The sequence below is a fragment of the Carcharodon carcharias genome, chromosome 34, assembly GCF_017639515.1.
Source record: "Carcharodon carcharias isolate sCarCar2 chromosome 34, sCarCar2.pri, whole genome shotgun sequence".
Lineage (NCBI taxonomy): Eukaryota > Metazoa > Chordata > Chondrichthyes > Lamniformes > Lamnidae > Carcharodon > Carcharodon carcharias.
Window position 1 is genome coordinate 15,369,694 of NC_054500.1, and position 22,873 is coordinate 15,392,566.

General features: G+C 45.1%; 1 protein-coding gene across 1 annotated transcript in view; it reads right to left on the reverse strand.

Moving 5' to 3' along the window:
* Positions 1–2,976: 2,976 nt before the first annotated feature.
* Positions 2,977–22,873, reverse strand: part of ptgir (prostaglandin I2 receptor) — a 66,616-nt gene continuing 46,719 nt past the window's right edge. The window contains exon 2 of the mRNA XM_041179119.1: positions 2,977–3,215. Coding sequence (XP_041035053.1) covers positions 2,988–3,215 — 228 coding nt within the window. The 3' untranslated portion in view covers positions 2,977–2,987. The remainder of the gene's footprint in view (positions 3,216–22,873) is intronic.

The following is a 22,873-nucleotide window of genomic DNA, read 5'->3' on the forward strand; positions in this document are numbered from 1 at the left end:
GACACACAGTCACTGAGAGACCAGACATCATATCACAGTCACTGAGAGAGCAGACTTCATATTACAGTCACTGAGAGACTAGACACACAGTCACTGAGAGACCAGACATCATATCACAGTCACTGAGAGACCAGACTTCATATCACAGTCATTGACAGACTGGACACGCAGTCACTGAGAGACCAGACATCATATCACAGTCACTGAGAGACTAGACACACAGTCACTGAGAGATCAAACATCATATCACAGTCACTGAGAGACCAGACACACATCACAGTCACTGAGAGACCAGACACACAGTCATTGAGAGACCAAACATCATGTCACAGTCACTGAGAGACCAGACACAGTCACTGATAGACCAGACACAGTCACTGAGAGATCAGACACACAGTCACTGAGAGACCAGACACACAGTCACTGATAGACCAGACACACAGTCACTGACAGACCAGACACACAGTCACTGAGAGACCAGACACACAGTCACTGATAGACCAGACAGACAGTCACTGAGAGACCAGACGCACAGTCACTGCTAGACCAGACATACAGTCACTGACAGACCAGACAGACAGTCACTGACAGACCAGACACACAGTCATTGAGAGACTAGACACACAGTCATTGAGAGACCAAACATCATGTCACAGTCACTGAGAGACCAGACAGTCACTGATAGACCAGACACAGTCACTGAGAGATCAGACACACAGTCACTGAGAGACCAGACACACAGTCACTGAGAGACCAGACACACAGTCATTGACAGACCAGACACATAGTCACTGATAGACCAGACACACAGTCACTGACAGACCAGACACACAGTCACTGAGAGACCAGACACACAGTCACTGACAGACCAGACACACAGTCATTGACAGACCAGACACATAGTCACTGATAGACCAGACACACAGTCACTGACAGACCAGACACACAGTCACTGACAGACCAGACACACAGTCATTGACAGACCAGACACATAGTCACTGATAGACCAGACACACAGTCACTGACAGACCAGACACACAGTCACTGAGAGACCAGACACACAGTCACTGACAGACCAGACACACAGTCATTGACAGACCAGACACACAGTCACTGCATGCAGCAATACTTCTTTGGTGCGGCTGGATGGAGTGCTATTTCATTCACTCACTGAGACCCTCGAGTGCCAGGCAGGAGGGAAAGGCTCTTCTCCAAAGCAGGAAATTACAAAGAAAGTTCAACAAAAAACATGCATTAAACTGTCAATATTTCAGAATCATTCCGAGCATCATGCTGTTGAAGCTAAGACTTTAGAACATTAAGCTCTTTGTGTCTTACATCTTGATAGGATACAATGGATCTAGTAAGCATATAGTCTAGCACAAAGAGAGATGGTTGTCTTTATGGTGGTACAATCATTTCAGATGCAGCATTTCCTCAGGCTAGTGTCTTAGGTCAAGGCACCTTCAGCTGTTTCTTCAATGACCTTCTCTCCACCATACAGTCAAAAGTGGGGGTGCTCCCTAACGATTGGAGTATTCAGCACCATTCATGACTCCTCAGATACTGAAGCAGTCTGTGTCCAAATACAGCAAGACTTGGCAACATTCAGGCTTGGGTTGATAAGTGACAAGTAACATTTGCGCCACACAAGAGCCAGGCAATGACCATCTCCAACAAGAGAGAATCTAACCATCTTCTCCTTAACACTCAATGGCATTAACATTGCTGAATCCCCCACTATCAACATCCTGGAAGTTACCATTGACCAGAAACTGGACTGGACTAGCCATATAAATTCTGTGGCTACAAGAGCAGGTCAGAGGCTGGGAATTCTGCAGTGAGAAACTCACCTCCTGACTCCCCCAAAGCCTGTCCACCATCTACAAGGCACAAGTCAGGAGTGTGATGGAATACTCCCCACTTGCCTGGGTGAGTGCAGCTCCAACAACACTCGAGAAGCTCAACACCATCCAGGGCAAAGCAGCCCTGCTTGATTGACACCCCATCCACCACATTAAACATCCACTCCCTCCACCACCGACGCACAGTAGCAGCAGTGTGTGTGCAATCTCCAAGATGCACTGCAGCAACTCACCAAGGCTCCTTCGACAGCACCTTCCAAACTTGTGAGCACTACCATCTAGAAGGACAAGGGCAGCAGACACATGGGAACACCACCACCTGAAAGTTCCCCACCAAGTCACTCACCATCCTGACTTGAAAATGTATCAGCCATTCCTTCACTGTCGCTGGGTCAAAATCCTGGAACTCCCTCCTGAAAAGCACTACAAGAGTGCCTTTGCAAGATGGACTGCAGCGATTGAAGAAGGCAGCTCACCGTCACCTTCTCAAGGGCAATTAGGGACGGGCAATAAATGCTGGCCCAGCCAGCGACACCCACATCCCATGAACAAATTAAAAAAAATCTTTATAAGATAACAAAGCATCATAATATTTTCCAGCAGAGTGCTCTGGACATCATTTTATATATATGTTATTAACAACACCTCCGCAGTCCAATTATAAATTAATTCACTCTGATCGGCGCTTAGTTCAATAGTTTAATCCCAATTTTCGGGTTAAAACAAAAAAAAATGCTGGAATCCGTTGAGCCTGGGTTAATACCCATCAATTTGTCTGAAAGGCTCACCCTGTGAGGCTAAGGGATGGACTGAGGGGCCAGGTGAGGTGTCCATTGATACATTCAGAATCCACCCTTTGCACAAAGTTCATTCCTGTTAAGGCAGGAAGTGAAACAAAAGTCATAGGCGTCAGTGAATGCCGGGTGAAGCACTAGTCTCCTTTCTTAACTGTGCTTCGTTGAAGACCTGCTTTCTACCCCACCGCCAACTTAGCGACCACCATTGCCTTAGTGACGACGCTTGCTGGGTGCTGTGCTAGTCTCTTTGTCAGTCATCTGGACTGCCTGCACTGACCCCTTCCCCCTCCCCCGCCCCCACTCCACCTCTCCAACCAGCCCTTAGTCAACATAAGGAGATGCTCTGTTGTTTGAATGGCTCTTGGAAGGCACTGTTGTTGAGTGACATGGAGAAACGGCAGCAAAGGATCTGCTGACAGCTCCGGAAGACAGACTTCCGCAGTATGATGAAGAGCCAGGGGTCGACGATGGGGTTGAAGGCATAGAAGCGGAAGGCCATGAGGTCCTCGTTCTCCTTGTTGCCAGGTGTGATGGCGTTGATGAATCCGCGAATCTGTGGCAAGGGGTGAGTGGGGGGGGAGAGAAACAGAGAGAGGTGAACAATAGTCTTCAGGTCTACATCGTTGGCTGCAAAAGAGATATATAAATCACATCGGAAGTGATGAATGGCAGATTGTTAAGTTTTCAACGTGCACTCAGTCCTCAGGGGTATGATAGCAGAGTGGTTATATGGAGAGCTGGACTGAGAATATGAGTTCAAATCCCACTCAAGCATCTGGTGAATTTGCATTTTTTTGTGGAGAATAGAAAACTATTATCAGCAATGACGATTGCATAACTACTGGATTGTTGCAAAAACCACATGCAACCACATCACTCATGTCCTTTAGGGAAGGAAATCTGCTGTCTTTAGCTGGTCTGGCCTACATGTGACTCCAGACCCAGAGCAATGTGGCCCGCTCTTAACCACCTTCCAGCGAGCCACTCAGATGTGCAATAAATGGTCACAGTGCATGAATAGGTTAACAATGAAGGTACCAGTTGGATATCTCCAACATGGTGGGGGTCTGGACCCTGGGGTGCAGGCTATTCCAATCCCTAGGTCATAGCAATGTCTTCCTCAGTTCCAGTCTTTCTCTTAATTTACTTGAACGTGGGGTGGCAAAACCAAAAATTTAGACCTAACCCAGCCCCCACTTTTAAAGCACACATTCCGGCTTTATTTTCCCGTGGTGCATTGGCAAAACTTGAGGTAAGCAGGGAGTTAGTTTGCATGTATAATAATTTTCTCTGCAGTAAGGCTGGGGACCTCAGAGATGCGAACCAGGGTGCTACAATACTCTCACTGGCTGGAGGATGTAACTGCAGTGTGACAATATACATAGTGTCATGAGCGCTGAACATTACAAGATGCTTATATTCTAAAATGTCCCCTTAAACTTCAGGTGCAACAGAAGGTTCTGAAAAGGTAGAGTTATGATAAAACACCTCTGCTTGGAGACATGCCCATGTGATCTGGTTGCCATGGGCAAGAAACTCAATCAGAAACCTACAGAAATGCCAAGTGATGGTCTCAACACCTTTACATATTGTCTCAAAGAATAAGGACAGCTGTTTTTTGAGAGAGACAAAGAATATACTGCTGTGCAGAAGCACAGAACGAGTGTTTTGTGTTAACAACCAAGCAGGATGCTGGTGAATGTTCATTTTATGTTCAAAAGGAAGGCAACAGAACAGTTGGGGGTCTTGGAGATTTAAGGAACAGAGTCACCAAGGTCTCCCTTGCTGGTGATAATTGGATTCAGAAAACCTGGGCTGAGTGGAATGATTGTTGAAGGACACTGGAAGTTTCAACCTAGTGTGGCAGGGTGAAGTGAGCCTTTTGGAGAGCTGGTTGGGACTGGGGACCATCTTTCCCACCTGCTGTGGAGACTAGAACGAGGGGCCACAGTTTAAGGATAAGAGACCTCTTTGCTAAGACGGAGATAAGGATAATTTTTTTCTTTCACTGGGTGGTTCACCTGTGGAATTCTCTTCCCCAGGAAGCACTGGAGACTGGGCCATTGAACTTATTCAAGGCTGAGCGAGACAGACTTTTGATAAGCAAAGAGATCCAGAAGCAGGAAAGTGGAGTTGAGGCCAGAACCAGATCTTATTGAATGGCGGAGCAGGCTCGAGGGGCCGAATGGCCTACTCCTGCTCATAATGAACATACATACGGACATACAAAGCAAGGGTCCTAAGTCCTAAGTTTCTAAGCCCTATGTGTAACAATGCACACAAGGATTTAAGACAGGAAAAAGCAGAACTTTTAATACATTATGTGGGGCTTGTTCAGAAAAACCAGTTCTTCCCCTCTCTCCTCTACAGTATTATATAACAGCTACTGATTAGGAAGCATTATAATACATTGGGATCCATGGCTGGGCTTGTTATTTTACAGCTAATACAACAACAACCTGCACTTACATAAGGCCCTTAACACAGTAAAACTCACTCGGCTCTTCACAGGGACCCAATCAGGCAAGAGTTGGCACTGGGCCAGCGTAAGGGAAGGGTGGGGCTCAGGTGACCCAAAGCTTGAAAACTCAGAGACGATGGTTTTAAGGAGGGTCACGAGGGAGGAGAGAGGGGTGGACAGGTACAGAAGGGGGAGCCCCAGAGCTCGGGGGCCCAGGCAGCTGAAGGCTCCCGGTCGCCACTGGTGGAGCGATTAAAACTGGGATGTCGGAGATGCCAGGATGGGATAAGCGCAGGGATTTTGGAGTGTTTTGGGAGCAGAAAGAAGCTTTGAAAACAAGCTGAACTAAAACCTCGATAAAAAATCTCTCCCAACCTCCTCATAAAATACGCACATTGTATTTTTAGCCTTTATTTACAGCTTAGTGGTAATTTGAACACTTCATTACAATCTCCAAAAGGCTTTATTTCAGGTAAATAATCGTTCCTTCAACAAGAGTTGAAAGAACAATTGGTTTGAACATGAGAACAGCTGAAAAGCTGTTTATTTTTCCACACTAATAAAGCTAGTTCAAAGTATTATGGGCCAATTATGTCTAATAAAAATGGTTTCTTTAACTGTTATTTCCTAGTTATGTCGCTGCTTGTCAAAGATAACGTTGTTATGAGGCATCCTGAACAGCCTCTGTCAAATGAGATGAGGCCTTATCTCTGTTTTGCTTCTCTGTGAACTCTGCGCATTACGAGTGAGAAATGATAATATTGATTAATCAAACTGTTTCCAAATTCACATATCAAATATAAACATCAGACACGCAGAAGTTTTTTAAAATATTCATGGGGTGTGGGCGTTGCCAGCTGAGGCAACATTTATTGCCCATCCTGTTAGTGAGGAAGTTCCAATATTTTGACCCAGCGACAGTAAAGCAACAGTGATACAGTTCCAAGGTGAGCGGCTTGGAGGAGAACTTCCAGGGGTGGTGTTCCCATGTGTCTGCTGCCCTTGTCCTTCTAGATGGTAGATAGTAGTACAGAGTTAGATACAGAGTAAATCTCCCTCTTCACTGTCCCCATCAAACACTCCCAGGACAGGTACAGCACGGGGTTAGATACAGAGTAACGCTCCCTCTACACTGTCCCCATCAAACACTCCCAGGACAGGTACAGCACGAGGTTAGATACAGAGTAAAGCTCCCTCTACACTGTCCCCATCAAACACTCCCAGGACAGGTACAGCACGGGGTTAGATACAGAGTAAAGCTCCCTCTACACTGTCCCCATCAAACACTCCCAGGACAGGTACAGCACGGGGTTAGATACAGAGTAAATCTCCCTCTACACTGTCCCCATCAAACACTCCCAGGACAGGTACAGCACGGGGTTAGATACAGAGTAAATCTCCCTCTACACTGTCCCCATCAAACACTCCCAGGACAGATACAGCACGGGGTTAGATACAGAGTAAATCTCCCTCTACACTGTCCCCATCAAACACTCCCAGGACAGGTACAACACGGGGTTAGATACAGAGTAAAGCTCCCTCTACACTGTCCCCATCAAACACTCCCAGGGCAGGTACAGCACGGGGTTAGATACAGAGTAAATCTCCCTCTACACTGTCCACATCAAACACTCCCAGGACAGGTACAGCACGGGGTTAGATACGGAGTAAAGCTCCCTCTACACTGTCCCCATCAAACACTCCCAGGACAGGTACAGCACGGGGTTAGATACAGAGTAAATCTCCCTCTACACTGCCCCCATCAAACACTCCCAGGGCAGGTACAGCATGGGGTTAGATACAGAGTAAATCTCCCTCTACACTGCCCCCATCAAACACTCCCAGGGCAGGTACAGCATGGGGTTAGATACAGAGTAAAGCTCCCTCTACACTGTCCCAACAGTGGAGGGGTCTGCTGTGTGGCCCTAAATGGGGCTGGATTCCTCTTTGGACACCGTTTCTGAAAAAATGTGAAGAAAGTAAAAATTACTTCAAGATTTCAGTCTGGGACAATCTTGGCCATCCAGCTACCAGGACAGGGTTCCAGAATTTTAATGCTGTTCTAAAGGTTTATCTTAGTCCAAACATGAGATGTCTATGTCCCCGGGCAATGGAATATTGAGGGCACAACATAACGTTTCACTTTGCTTTTTATGCTAAACTCACACGCCACAACATCTGATAAATATTATTCTGACCAAATAATTCAGAGACACTCTCCTAATATTAGAACCATATGCTAATCATTGCAGCTCTGAAACAGCATGTTTCTGGAGGTATTTACATCGATTCTCAGCAATAGGCGTCTTGACATTCATTTAAAGTTTGTTTTTACCCCAGCCGCATTTTATTAGCACTCTCATGGGCTGGCAAAAGCCAGGCATAAGGCCCGATGTTGCTGATCTTACTGAACACTGTGTCCAGTTCTGGTCACCATATTATAAGAACCAAAAAGAGGCACTGGAGAGGGGTGCAGAGAAGATTAATAAGGATGATCCCAGAAAGGTGAGGGTACACGTGTTAGGAAAGCATTGACAGGCTGGATCTCTTCTCTCTTGCAAAAAGAGGGCTGAGGTGGTGACCTAATCGAGATCTTTAAAATTCTGAAGGGTTCTGATCGAGTCGATACAGACAGAACGTGTCCTCTTGCTGGGAAGAGCAGAACGAGAGGCCATCAGTATAAGATAGTCCCCAAGAAATCCAACTGGGAATTCTGAAGAAATTTCTTTACCCATGGAGTGGTGAGAATGTGGAATTCCTTTCTGCTTTCGTGGAATGTGGGTGTCGCTGGCAAGGCCAGCGTTTGTTGCCCATCCCTAATTGCCCTTGAACTGAGTGGCTTGCTCAGCCATTTCAGGGGGGCAGTTAAGAGTCAACCACATTGCGGTGTGGATCTGGAGTCACATGTAGGCCAGACCAGGTAAGGAATGCAGATTTCCTTCCCTAAAGGGGCATTAGTGACCCAGATGGGGTTTTTACAACAATTGATGATGATTGTCATGGTCACCATTACTGAGACTAGCTTTCAATTCCAGATTTTATTAATTGAATTTAACTTCCACCAGCTTCCATGGTGGGATTTGGACCTGTGTCCCCTGGAGCTTTAATCTGGGCCTCTGAATTACGAGCCCAGTGACACTGCCACCAACCCACTACCACAGGGAGTGGTTGAAGTGAATGGTATAGATACATTTAAGGGGAAGCTCGACTAGGAGATGAGGGAGAAGGGAATCAAGGTAGACTTAGAAGAGGAAAGATGGGCAGAGGCTTGAGTGCAGCATGAACACCAGAATGGACTGCTTGGGCTGAATGGCCAGGTTCTGTGCCGTATATCCTATGTAAGCCAGTGCTTTCAAGTGGAGGCAAGGACTAGACCCAGGCCCTGCCACACTGGGGAGAAAGGAGAGTGACAAAACCACGCTTGGTGTGTTTACCTGAGCCCATTTCTCCTCAGCCGCTGGTTGGGGCCTCCCTGTTTCTCAGCTGGAAGTAAAAGGTCCCTTGCTGCTATGTGGAAGAAGAGCGTTCTCCCCGTGTCCTGAGGCCGATATTTACCCTCAACTAATATCATTAAACACTGATTATCTGGTCACTATTGCACTCCGGTTTGTGGGATCTTGCTGTGCGGACATTGGTTGCCCGCGTTTCCTGCATTCCGACGGTGACGTCATTTCACTGGCTGCAAAGTGCTCTGGAATGTGGTGGGAAGTTCCAAAATAAACTCAAGTCTTTCGCTTTCTTCTGAGTCTGCACTGCGCCTGCTTTTATATCCTTCTCAGAACGGGTTCTCTTTAATCATTACAGAGGTTGTGGGCATCATGGGCTAGGCCAGCATTTGTTGCCCATAACAAAAACAGAATTACCTGGAAAAACTCAGCAGGTCTGGCAGCATCGGCGGAGAAGAAAAGAGTTGACGTTTCGAGTCCTCATGACCCTTCGACATTTGTTGCCCATCCCTAACTTGCCCTTGAGAGGGTAGTGTTGAGCCGCCCTCCTTGAACTGAGTGTCTTGCTAGGCCACATCAGAGGGGCAGTTAAGAGTCGACCACATTGCTGTGGGTATGGAGTCACACGTTGGCCAGACCAGGTGAAGTTGGCAGATTTCCTTCCCTAAAGGACATTATTGAACCAGATGGGTTTTTACAACAATTGATGATAAGTTTATGGTCACCATTATTGACTCTTGCTTTCGATATAGGTTGGGCCTGTATGAAAGATACATGTGTTAAATGTATTTAAAAAAAGAATCAATATATAAGACCCTGAGGAGACTGGACAGGGTGGATGCAGAGAGGATGTTTTCCCTCGTGGGCCAGTCTAGAACTAGGAGACACAGTTTAAAAATAAGGGGTCTCCTATTTATAATAGAGACAAGGAGACGTTTTTTTCTCTCAGTGGGCTGAGAGCCTGTGGGACTCTCATTCCCAGCAGAGACGGGGTCAGTGAACATCTTTTAAGGCCGAGCCAGGCAATTATTGATGAACAGGGGAGTCAAAGGTTAACAGGGGTATGCTGTCACAATCAGATCAGCCATGATCTTATTGAATGGCACAGCAGGCTCAAGGGGCTGAATGGCCTGCCTCTGCTCCTAATTCACATATTTGTATTGTTAGTTAATTACATTTAAAATCTACCATGGTGGGATTCGAACCCATGGCCCCAAAGCATTAGCCTGGGCCCCTGAGTTATTAGCCCAGCAAGGTTACCACTACACCACTGTGCCTCTGGGTGCCCAAAGCTATACGCCACACTCAAAAGGAAGGAAGAGGGGAGCAACTCTTCCCTTCCCATGATAAACTCTCCCCCTGGGGCAGGACAATTCAGATTGGCGTTGATGGCAGCCGATGGGCCCAACTTATCCTGCAGCCCCCAATGGGCGAGAGGTAGTGTGGAGTTGACGGGTGAAGAGGGAAGAAGAAATAGAAGATCTTGCATTTATATAGCACCTTGCATGTCCTCAGGCTGTTCCAAAGGTCTTTACAGCCAATAACATCCTTCTAAAGTGTAGTGCAAATAAGCCAACCAATTTGTAGAAGCAAAGTGAGTTCTCCCTGTGGGAACACCACCGCCTGGAAGTTCCCCTCCAAGCCACACACCATCCTGACTTGGAAATATATCGCCATTCCTTCACTGTCGCTGGGTCAAAAATCCTGGAACTCCCTCCCTAACAGCACTGTGGGTGTACCTACACCACATGGGACTGCAGCAGTTCAAGAAGGCAGCTCACCACCACCTTCTCAAGGGGCAATTAGGGATGGGCAATAAATGCTGGCCCAGCCAGCGACACCCAAATCCCAGAAACGAATGAATAAAATGAATCAAACAGCAGTGAGATAAATGACCAGCTAATCTGTTTCGTGGTGGTCAAGATGAATGTTGACCAAGGCAACTCTTTGCTCTTTCATTCAAAAAATTGCCATGGGATCTTTAATGCCCACTTGAACAGGCAGATAGGATGCCACTTCAAATGCTTCACCCAGCAAGCAGTACCTTTGACAAGGCGACATGCCTTTAGTCCTGCACTAATGTCAGCCCATACCCATTGCAGGCTAACAGCAGGGGTCTCTCGGCCTACAATCCCAGCCTCACTTGCTGTGGGATGTGGAGCAAGCCTGGATCCAGTGCTGTTCTCAAGGGGAAGCGTCAGCACAGTCTCCGGATGAGGGACCCAGTTAGGGTTGCCAACTGTGATTAAATGTATTCCTGGAGGTTCCATCACATGACTCACCCCCACGCTCCAGCCATTAGTTGGCCAACACGTCCATCCTTGTGACGTACGGCCTTCCTACACCAATCGGAAAGCAAAAAGACTCATTACCCAATTGGATGATGCTTGACTGTCAGCCAAACAGTCTTTTGTTCCCCCCATGTTCAATATTTTTATATCTGGTAGAGAGAAACGTTCTAAGAAAATGACAAAAGAAACAACCTCTTTGAATGTCCCGATGATTTCTCTCCAGGGTTGCCCACAGCGGTGTCCTGGAGATTGACCTTCAATTCCTGGAGACTCCAGACCAACCCGAGCCCCAGTGTAAGGAAGCCATCTAATGAAATGATTGGCCCTGCAACTTCAATGTCTTCTTCCTGCCAGGAAGCAACTAGCTCCCACTTGGCCAACACAACCAATAAATACCATAAACAGGCCTGCGGGAGAGACCAGCCAAGCTGTACAAACAAGACCAGATCCCTGTCCGCACGCTCTGCTGTAAACAACAGTCATCCGGACACCAGCAAGGGTCTCACGTTTAAGCACCAGGATCACTTCTTGCAAGTGCTCTCAGGATCAGAGGGTGGAATTCTACGGCCTCTCTCGCCGGTGGAGTCTTCCTGACCCGCCAAAACCAACAGCTACATTTAAGTGGCGCCTTGGATGCATTTAAATAAAAAATCCCAAGGCTTCACGGGAGCAATTAGTAATTAGAGTTTGACACAGAGCCACTTAAGATCAAGATGGTTCAAAATCTTAGACAAAGGTGTAGGTTTTAAGAAGAGTCTTAAAAGAGGAAAGAGAGAGGGTGTCAGAGAGGCTTGGGAATAGAATTCCAAAGTTTTTAGCTCTCCCAGAGGTACGCTGCATAGAACTGAATGAATGAAAGTGACTGTGTTCGGCTTTGAGTGATCTGTGCTCTTAAAAGGGTGTTGCTGTTTATTTGATCCTATCTCAAGGTTAGCAACCTTTGAATCCTTGTTAATTAGTCATAAAGGCTAAAATAAAAAAGTTTGGAGAACGATTGTGTGGCTGATCGCTGCCTGATAGCAAAAAGTAAGCCTGCGGTGAGTGTCCCCAGCCTCACACTGATCATTCCAGTTGCAGCAATTTCATCGAAACTTTGACTGGTGACCCAGAACGAGAGAGGGGTACTCTCTCCCCCTGCCAGAACACTGCAGATGTTCAGCTTCAAGAGTGGTCGTAAGGGGAAGTGACATCTAATACTCAAACTGTTGCAACATGTCTGAACCAGCCCGAGATCAGCTCCTTCCCACCTCTCTCTCCTGCAAAACAGAAGGACTTGCATTTATATAGCGCTCCTCACGACCACCAACTGTCTCAAAGTGCTTTACAGTCAATGAAATGAAGTGTAGCCACTGTTGTAATGTAGGAAATGCAGCAGCCAATTTGCGCACAGCAAGTTCCCACAAACAGCAATGTGATTGTGACCAGACCTTTTTTTTATTGTGATGTTGATTGAGGGGTAAGTAATGGGCCGATTGCCCCTGCTTGCCTTTGAACTATTGCCAGCAGATCTTCTCCATCCACTTTGAGACAGTTGGTGGTCGTGAGGAGCGCTATATAAATGCAAGTCCTTCTCTTTTGCAGGAGAGAGAGGTGGGAAGGAGCTGATCTCGGGCTGGTACAGACATGTTGCAACAGTTTGAGTATGAGATGTCACTTCCCCTTACGACCACTCTTGAAGCTGAACATCTGCAGTATTCTGGCTGCACAGCGCAGGGGGAGAGAGTACTCCTCTCTCGTTCTGGGTCACCAGTCAAAGTTTCGATGAGATTGCTGCAACTGGAATGATCCTCTTCACCATGGACGTCCAATCCCTCTACACCTCCATCCCCCACCAGGATGGTCTGAGGGCCCTTAGCTTCTTCCTCGAACAGAGGCCTGAACAATCCCCATCCACCACTACTCTCTTCCGTCTAGCTGAACTTGTTCTCACGCTGAACAATTTCTCCTTTAACTCCTCTCACTTCCTCCAAATAAAAGGTGTGGCTATGGGTACCCGCATGGGCCCCAGCTATGCCTGTCTCTTTATGGGGTATGTGGAACCTTCTTTTGTTCCAGTCCTACTCCGGCCCCCTTCCACAACTCTTTCTCTGGTACATCGATGATTACTTCGGTGCTCCTTCATGCTCTCGTCGGGACTTGGAAAAATTTATTAATTTTGCTTCCAATCTCCACCCCTCCATCATTTTCACGTGGTCCATCTCTGACACTTCCCTTCCCTTCCTTGACCTCTCTGACTCAATCTCTGGTGATAGACTGTCCATCAATATCCATTACAAACCCACCGACTCCCACAGCTATTTCGACTACAGCTCCTCACACCCCGCTTCCTGTAAGGACTCCATCCCATTCTCTCAGTTCCTTCGCCTCCGTCGCATCTGTTCCAATGATGCTACCTTCAAAGACAGTTCCTCTGACATGTCTTCCTTCTTCCTTAACCGAGGTTTTCCACCCACGGTTGTTGACAGGGCCCTCAACCGTGTCCGGCCCATCTCCCGCGCATCCGCCCTCACACCTTCTCCTCCCTCCCAAAAACATGATAGGGTCCCCCTTGTCCTCACTTATCACCCCACCAGCCTCCGCATTCAAAGGATCATCCTCCGCCATTTCCGCCAACTCCAGCATGATGCCACCACCAAACACATCTTCCCTTCACACCCCCTATCGGCATTCCGTAGGGCTTGCTCCCTCCGGGACACCCTGGTCCACTCCTCCATCACCCCCTACTCCTCAACCCCCTCCTATGGCACCACCCCATGCCCACGCAAAAGATGCAATACCTGCCCCTTCACTTCCTCTCTCCTCACCGTCCAAGGACCCAAACACTCCTTTCAAGTGTAGCAGCATTTCACTTGCATTTCCCCCAACTTAGTCTACTGCATTCGTTGCTCCCAATGCGGTCTCCTCTACATTGGAGAAACGTAAACTGGGCGACTGCTTTGCAGAACACCTGCGGTCTGTCCATAAGAATGACCCAAACCTCCCTGTCGCTTGCCATTTTAACACTCCACCCTGCTCTCTTGCCCACATGTCTGTCCTTGGCTTGCTGCATTGTTCCAGTGAAGCCCAACGCAAACTGGAGGAACAACACCTCATCTTCCGACTAGGCACTTTACAGCCATCCGGACTGAATATTGAATTCAACAACTTTAGGTCGTGAGCTCCCTCCCCCATCCCCACCCCCTTTCTGTTTCCCCCTTCCTTTTCTCTTTTTTTTCCAATAAATTATATAGATTTTCCTTTTCCCAACTATTTCCATTATAAAAAGAGAAAAAAAAATATTTATTTATTTATTTTATTTTTTTTTTAGATCTTTTATGCTCTCCCCACCCCCACTAGAGCTATACCTTGAGTGCCCTACCATCCATTCTTAATTAGCACATTCGTTTAGATAATATCACCAACTTTAACTTTAACACCTATGTGTTCTTTTGTATTATTGTTGTTGACATCTTTTGATGATCTGCTTCTATCACTGCTTGTTTGTCCCTACAACCACACCCCCACTCCACCTCTCTCTCTCTCTCTTTCTCCGCCCCCCACACACACACCTTAAACTAACTTATATTTCAACTCTTTCTTGGACTCGAACTCAAGTTCTGTCGAAGGGTCATGAGGACTCGAAACGTCAACTCTTTTCTTCTCTGCCGATGCTGCCAGACCTGCCGAGTTTTTCCAGGTAATTCTGTTTTTGTTTTTGTTGAGGCAGATAGAGACTTTGTTTAACGGCTCAGCTAAAAGATGGCACTTCTGACAGCGCAGCACTCCCTCAGCACTGCACTGGAGTGTCAACCTCAAATTTTGTACTGAATTCCTGGAGTGGGGCTTGAATCCAGAACCTTATGATTCAGATCCTACCCACTGAGCCACAGGTGAGGCACACCAATGCCAACTTGCATTTAGATAGCACCTTTAATGTAGTAAAACATCCCACTATGCTTCACAGAAATGTCATCAGACAGAAGGAGATAGCAGGGCAGGTGGCAAAACGCTTGGCCAAAAAAATAGATTTTAACAATGGTCTTAAAAGAGGGCAGAGAGACAGCTAGATAGACAGACAGATGGATAGACAGACAGATGGATAGACAGATAGATGGATAGATAGAAAGAAAGAAAGAGGGGGGTGGTTTAGAGAGGGAATTCAAGAGCTTAATTTTAATATTTTATTAATTATATTATTAAGAGTCCTTAATGTTAATTATATTGTGAAGATTAAGACAAACAGGTGATGGGCATTAGTTTTCTTTGAGTACATGCAAATTGACAATTGCCTCACCAGAGGCTGTCATCCCCATTAATTTGTTGTTTTATTGATTCACGGGCTTCTTAAAAAAACATATAAATAGGGGATAGCTGGGACACTGGGTTGAATGGGAAGAGAGATGTGAGACAGAACAAGTCAATAAACTCTCTCAATTGAGAAAATCTCTGTGTATTGCATTCAACTCCACCAACCAACTTAAGTATTCAACACTTAAGACCCTAGAAAGGTATAGGCACGGCTGTCAATAGTGGAACAATGAAGATCAAGAGGCCAGGATCGGCTGGTTGAAGTTTACAGAAGAAGCTCCAGAGAGAGGGAGAGGTGAGGCCACGGAGGGATTATAAAACATGGTGAGAATTTTAAAATTGAGGCTTTGCCAGACTGGGAGCCTCAGAAGGTCAGCACCGGGGTGACTAGCGAACGGGATGTAATGCGGGGATGCAGCAGCAGAGCTTTGGGTGCATTTGAGTTTCTGGAGGATGCGAGGTGGGCGGCTGAAAGGAGAGAGGTAATAAAGCAAGACAGCGACAGTAGAAAGTTATACTTATGTGGCACCTTCAACATCGTAAAATGTCAAAGTGAACGGCACAGGGATATGGGCAAAAAAGATGATGCTGAACCACAGAAAAAAGAAACATTTTCATTTATATAGCGCCTTTCATGATCACCGGGCCTCTCGAAGCACTTTGCAGCCAATGGAGCACTTTTGAAGTGATGTCACTGTTGTGAGAAATGCGGCAACCAATTTGCACACAGCAAGCTCCCACAAACAGCGGTGATGATGGCCTGATTTAGTCTGTAGTCACGATGGTTAAGGGACACCAGGGAGAACTTCCCTCCCCTTCTTCGAAATACCGTTCAAGAGATTTTTTATACCCACCCTAGCTGGCAGGTGGGGCCTCAGTCTGACATCTCATCCAAAAGACGGTGCCTCCAACAGAGCAGCGCTCCCTCGGTACTGCACTTGAGTGTCAGCCTGGATTCGTGCGCTCGAGCCTTGGAACCTTGAAACTCGGGATGGGGAATGCCACCAACAAGCACAGCTGACAAGGAGGTATCAATAAACATGACACAAAACTATTGGCTTTATGGAGAGTCTTAGGAGGACGGGGGGGTGGGGGTGGTGTGTGGAGGGGCGGAGGCGTAACAGGAAGGAGTTCCAGAGCTTAGGTGGCTAATGGGCCAGTGTGGGGCAAAGAGAGGGGGCAAGAGTCAGTGGAAAGGGGTATTCGGGGGGGGAGGGTGCTGGCATAGCGCTGTGAGATGTTAAACAAGCCGGGAGGATGACAAAAGGGGCTTTTCCACGCAAATCGCCCAAACTTAAGTTGCCTGCACCATTTCCGAGTGCGTGTGTTAAAGCCCCTCACTTAAGCTCATCCTCCCTTCTCCGCTCTAGAGGGATGAGGAGGGAGACAGCCAGCCAAACAGCAGCATTCCTTGTTGCTTTTTCCACAGGAAACCTCAGCTACCACGATAGTTTGGCTGGAAAAGGCCGAGCACTGAATACCATGTTTGGAAATAGGGCAGATTGAATCTATTCATGGGCATTCAGATGACCTCATCAGCCACAAGAGTGTGGTAGGGGGTGGGAGGTTGGGGGGGGTGGGGGTGGGGGGAGCGATATTGGTGCCAGCAGATGAGTTTCACTACTTCATTTAGACGGGATGATGTTAGACAGAGGATATGGAACTTTTAAGTACCGACAGGAGGGTCATGTTTTTTGGGTCTGTTTGACATCTCGAACTGTATCTGGCATGGTGCAGGGGGAAGGGAGTGAGGGTCACAAAACCCAAGACAAGCTGACATTTACAATCACCGTCTGTCTCACCAGTTCATTTGCTTATTGTCCCACTCACAAGCTTAGTAACGTCTTAGACAAAGATAAGAGCACCTTCAGATAAAACTGCCGGCAACTACCCAGTTACAGAGAGTAACCCTGACCCTGCTGAACAAACAGAAACTCTACACATTTACACAGTGAATAATCCTTACTCTGTAAAATAGCAGCAACTCTACATAGTCACACAGTGAGTAATCCTTATCCTGCTGAATACACATCGACACTGCAATTACACAGTGAATAATCTTTATTCTGCTAAACAGTAGCAAATCTATACAGTTAAGCAGTGAGCAATCATTACACTGCTAAATAAATATCAACACAGAAGAGTTATACAGAGAATCCTTATCCTGCTGCACTCCACACAGTTACACAGTGAGTAATATTTGCACTGCTGAATAAACAGTGACTCTGTACAGTTACACAGTGACTAATCTTTACCCTGCTAATAAACACTGACTCTGTACAGTCAAACAGTGACTAATCCTTACCTTGCTGAATAAACAGTGACTCTGTGCAGTTACACAGTGACTAATCTTTACCATCTGAATAAACAGTGACTCTGTGCAGTTATACAGTGACTAATCTTTACCTGCTCAATAAACAGTGACTCTGTGCAGTTATACAATAAATACTCCTTACTTGGCTGAATAAACACTGACTGTACAGTTACACTGCAAATAATCCTTACCCTGCTGAATAGACAGCAACTCTGTACAGTTACACAGTGACTAATCCTTACCCTGTTGAATAAACAGAGACTCTGTACAGTTACACAGTGACTAATCCTTACCCTGCTGAATAAACAGAGACTCTGTACAGTTAAACAGTGAGTCATCCATACCCTGCTGAATAAACACTGACTCTGTACAGTTACACAGTGACTAATCCTTACCCTGCTGAATAAACATTGACACTGTATGTTACACAGTGAGTAATCCTTACCCTGCTGAAAAAACACTGACTCTGTAAAGTTACACAGTGACTAATCCTTACTCTGCTGAATAAAAACTGACTCTGTACAGTCAAACAGTGACTAATCCTTACCCTGCTGAATAAACACTGACTCTGTATGTTACACAGTGACTAATTCTTACCCTGCTGAATAAACACTGACTCTGTAAGTTACACAGTGACTAATCCTTACCCTGCTGAATAGACAGTGATTCTGTACAGTTACACAGTGACTAATCCTTACCCTGCTGAATAAACACTGACTCTGTGCAGTTACACAATGAATACTCCTTACCTGGCTGAATATACACTGACTGTACAGTTACACTGCAAATAATCCTTACCCTGCTGAATAAACAGCGACTCTGTACAGTTACACAGTGAGTAACCCTTACACTGCTGAATAAACAGTGACTCTGTACATTTACACAGTGACTTATTCTTACCCTGCTGAATAAACAGTGACTCTGTACAGTTACAGAGTGACTAATCCTTACCCTGTTGAATAAACAGAGACTCTGTACAGTTACACAGTGAATAATCCATACCCTGTTGAATAAACAGAGACTCTGTACAGTTACACAGTGACTAATCCTTACCCTGCTGAATAAACAGTGACTCTGTACAGTTACACAGTGACTAATCCTTACCCTGCTGAATAAACAGAGACTCTGTACAGTTAAACAGTGAGTAATCCTTACCCTGCTGAATAAACACTGACTCTGTATGTTACACAGTGACTAATCCTTATCCTGCTGAATAAGCAGAGACTCTGTACAGTTAAACAGTGAGTCATCCATACCCTGTTGAATAAACACTGACTCTGTACAGTTACACAATGACTAATCCTTACCTTGCTGAATAAACAGTGACTCTGTTCATTTACACAGTGACTTATCCTTACCCTGCTGAATAAACAGTGACTCTGTACAGTTACACAGTGACTAATCCTTACCCTGTTGAATAAACAGAGACTCTGTACAGTTACACAGTGAATAATCTTTACCCTGCTGAATAAACAGTGACTCTGTACAGTTACGCAGTGACTAATCCTAACCCTGCTGAATAAACAGAGACTCTGTATGTTACACAGTGATTAATCCTTACCCTGCTGAATAAACAGTGACTCTGTACAGTCACACAGTGACTAATCCTTACCCTGCTGAAAAAACACTGACTCTCTACAGTCAAACAGTGACAAATCCTTACCCTGCAGAATAAACAGAGACTCTGTACTGTTAAACAGTGAGACATCCATACCCTGCTGAAAAAACACTGACTCTGTATGTTACACAGTGACTAAACCCTAGCCTGCTGAATAAACACTGACTCTGTACAGTTACACAATGACTAATCCTTACCTTGCTGAATAAACTGTGACTCTGTACAGGTACACAGTGACTAATCCTTAGCCTGCTGAATAAATGGTGACTCAGTACAGTTACACAGTGACTAATCCTTACCCTGCTGAATAAACACTGACTCTGTGCAGTTACACAATGAATACTCCTTACCTGGCTGAATATACACTGACTGTACAGTTACACTGCAAATAATCCTTACCCTGCTGAATAAACAGTGACTCTGTACAGTTACACAGTGAGTAACCCTTACACTGCTGAATAAACAGGGATTCTGTACATTTACACAGTGACTTATCCTTACCCTGCTGAATAAACAGTGACTCTGTACAGTTACACAGTGAATAATCCTTACCCTGCTGAATAAACACTGACTCTGTATGTTACACAGTGACTAATCCATACCCTGCTGAATAAACACTGACTCTGCATGTTACACAGTAACTAACCCTTATCCTGCTGAATAAACACTGACTCTGTACAGTTACACAGTGACTAATCCTTACCTTGCTGAATAAACAGTGACTCTGTACAGTTACACAGTGATTAATGCTTACCCTGCTGAATAAACATTGACACTGTGCAGTTACACAATGAATACTCCGTACTCTGCTGAATAAACACTGACTCTGTACAGTTACACAATGAATACTCCTTACCTGGCTGAATAAACACTGACTGTACAGTTACACTGCAAAAAATCCTTACCCTGCAGAATAAACACTGACTCTGTACAGTTACACAATGAATACTCCACACCTGGCTGAATAGACACTGACTGTACAGTTACACTGCAAAAAATCCTTACCCTGCTGAATAAACACTGACTCTGTACAGTTACACAGTGACTAATCCTTCCCCTTCTGAATAAACAGAGACTCTGTATGTTACACAGTGAATAATCCTTACCCTGCTGAATAAACAGTGACTCTGTACAGTTACACAGAGACTAATCCTTACCCTGCTGAATAAACACTGACTCTGTATGTTACACAGTGACTAATCCTTACTCTGCTGAATAAACAGTGACTATGTACAGTTACACAGTGACTAATCATTACCTTGCTGAATAAACAGTGACTCTGTACAGTTACACAGAGACTAATCCTTACCCTGCTGAATAAACACTGACTCTGTATGTTACACAGTGACTAATCCTTACTCTGCTGAATAAACAGTGACTATGTACAGTTACACAGTGACTAATCATTACCTTGCTGAATAAACAGTGACTCTGTACAGTTACACAGTGACAAATCCTTACCCTGCTGAATAAACAGTGACTTTGTACAGTTACACAGTGACTAATCCTTACCCTGCTGAATAAACAGAGACTCTGTGCAGTTACACAATGAATACTCCTTACCTGGCTGAATAAACACTGACTCTGTACAGTTACACAGTGACTAATCCTTACCCTGCTGAATAAACAGAGACTCTGTACAGTTACACAGTGAATAATCCTTACTCTGCTGAATAAACACTGACTCTGTGCAGTTACACAGTGAGTAATCCTTACCCTGCTGAATAAACACTGACTCTATATGTTACACAGTGACTAATCCTTACCCTGCTGAATAAACACTGACTCTGTACAGTCAAACAGTGACTAATCCTTACCCTGCTGAATAAACAGAGACTCTGTACAGTTACACAGTGAGTAATCCATACCCTGCTGAATAAACACTGACTCTGTATGTTACACAGTGACTAATCCTTACCCTGCTGAATAAACACTGACTCTGTACAGTTACACAGTGATTAATCCTTACCCTGCTGAATAAGCAGTGACTCTGTACAGTTACACAGTGACTAATCTTTACCCTGCTGAATAAACAGTGACTCTGTGCAGTCACACAATGAATACTCCTTATCTGGCTGAATAAACAGTGACTCTGTACAGTTACACAATGAATACTCCTTACCTGGCTGAAGAAACACTGACTGTACAGTTACACTGCAAATAATCCTTACCCTGCTGAATAAACACTGACTCTGTACAGTTACACAGTGACTAATCCTTACCCTGCTGAATAAACAGAGACTCTGTATGTTACACAGTGAATAATCCTTACCCTGCTGAATAAACACTGACTCAGTACAGTTACACAGTGACTAATCCTTACCCTGCTGAATAAACAGTGACACTGTACAGTTACACAGTGACTAATCCTTACCCTGTTGAATAAACAGAGACTCTGTACAGTTACGCAGTGACTAATCCTAACCCTGCTGAATAAACAGAGACTCTGTATGTTACACAGTGACTAATCCTTACCCTGCTGAATAAACAGTGACTCTGTACAGTCACACAGTGACTAATCCTTACCCTGCTGAAAAAACACTGACTCTCTACAGTCAAACAGTGACAAATCCTTACCCTGCAGAATAAACAGAGACTCTGTACTGTTAAACAGTGAGACATCCATACCCTGCTGAATAAACACTGACTCTGTATGTTACACAGTGACTAATCCCTAGCCTGCTGAATAAACACTGACTCTGTACAGTTACACAATGACTAATCCTTACCTTGCTGAATAAACTGTGACTCTGTACAGGTACACAGTGACTAATCCTTACCCTGCTGAATAAACAGTGACTCTGTACAGTTACACAGTGAGTAACCCTTACACTGCTGAATAAACAGGGATTCTGTACATTTACACAGTGACTTATCCTTACCCTGCTGAATAAACAGTGACTCTGTACAGTTACACAGTGAGTAACCCTTACACTGCTGAATAAACAGGGATTCTGTACATTTACACAGTGACTTATCCTTACTCTGCTGAATAAACAGTGACTCTGTACAGTTACACAGTGAATAATCCTTACCCTGCTGAATAAACACTGACTCTGTATGTTACACAGTGACTAATCCATACCCTGCTGAATAAACACTGACTCTGCATGTTACACAGTAACTAATCCTTATCCTGCTGAATAAACACTGACTCTGTACAGTTACACAGTGACTAATCCTTACCTTGCTGAATAAACAGTGACTCTGTACAGTTACACAGTGACTAATCCTTACCCTGTTGAATAAACATTGACACTGTGCAGTTACACAATGAATACTCCGTACTCTGCTGAATAAACACTGACTCTGTACAGTTACACAATGAATACTCCTTACCTGGCTGAATAAACACTGACTGTACAGTTACACTGCAAAAAATCCTTACCCTGCAGAATAAACACTGACTCTGTACAGTTACACAGTGACTAATCCTTCCCCTTCTGAATAAACAGAGACTCTGTATGTTACACAGTGAATAATCCTTACCCTGCTGAATAAACAGTGACTCTGTACAGTTACACAGTGACTAATCCTTACCCTGCTGAATAAACACTGACTCTGTATGTTACACAGTGACTAATCCTTACTCTGCTGAATAAACAGTGACTCTGTACAGTTACACAGTGACTAATCATTACCTTGCTGAATAAACAGTGACTCTGTACAGTTACACAGTGACAAATCCTTACCCTGCTGAATAAACAGTGACTTTGTACAGTTACACAGTGACTAATCCTTACCCTGCTGAATAAACAGAGACTCTGTGCAGTTACACAATGAATACTCCTTAC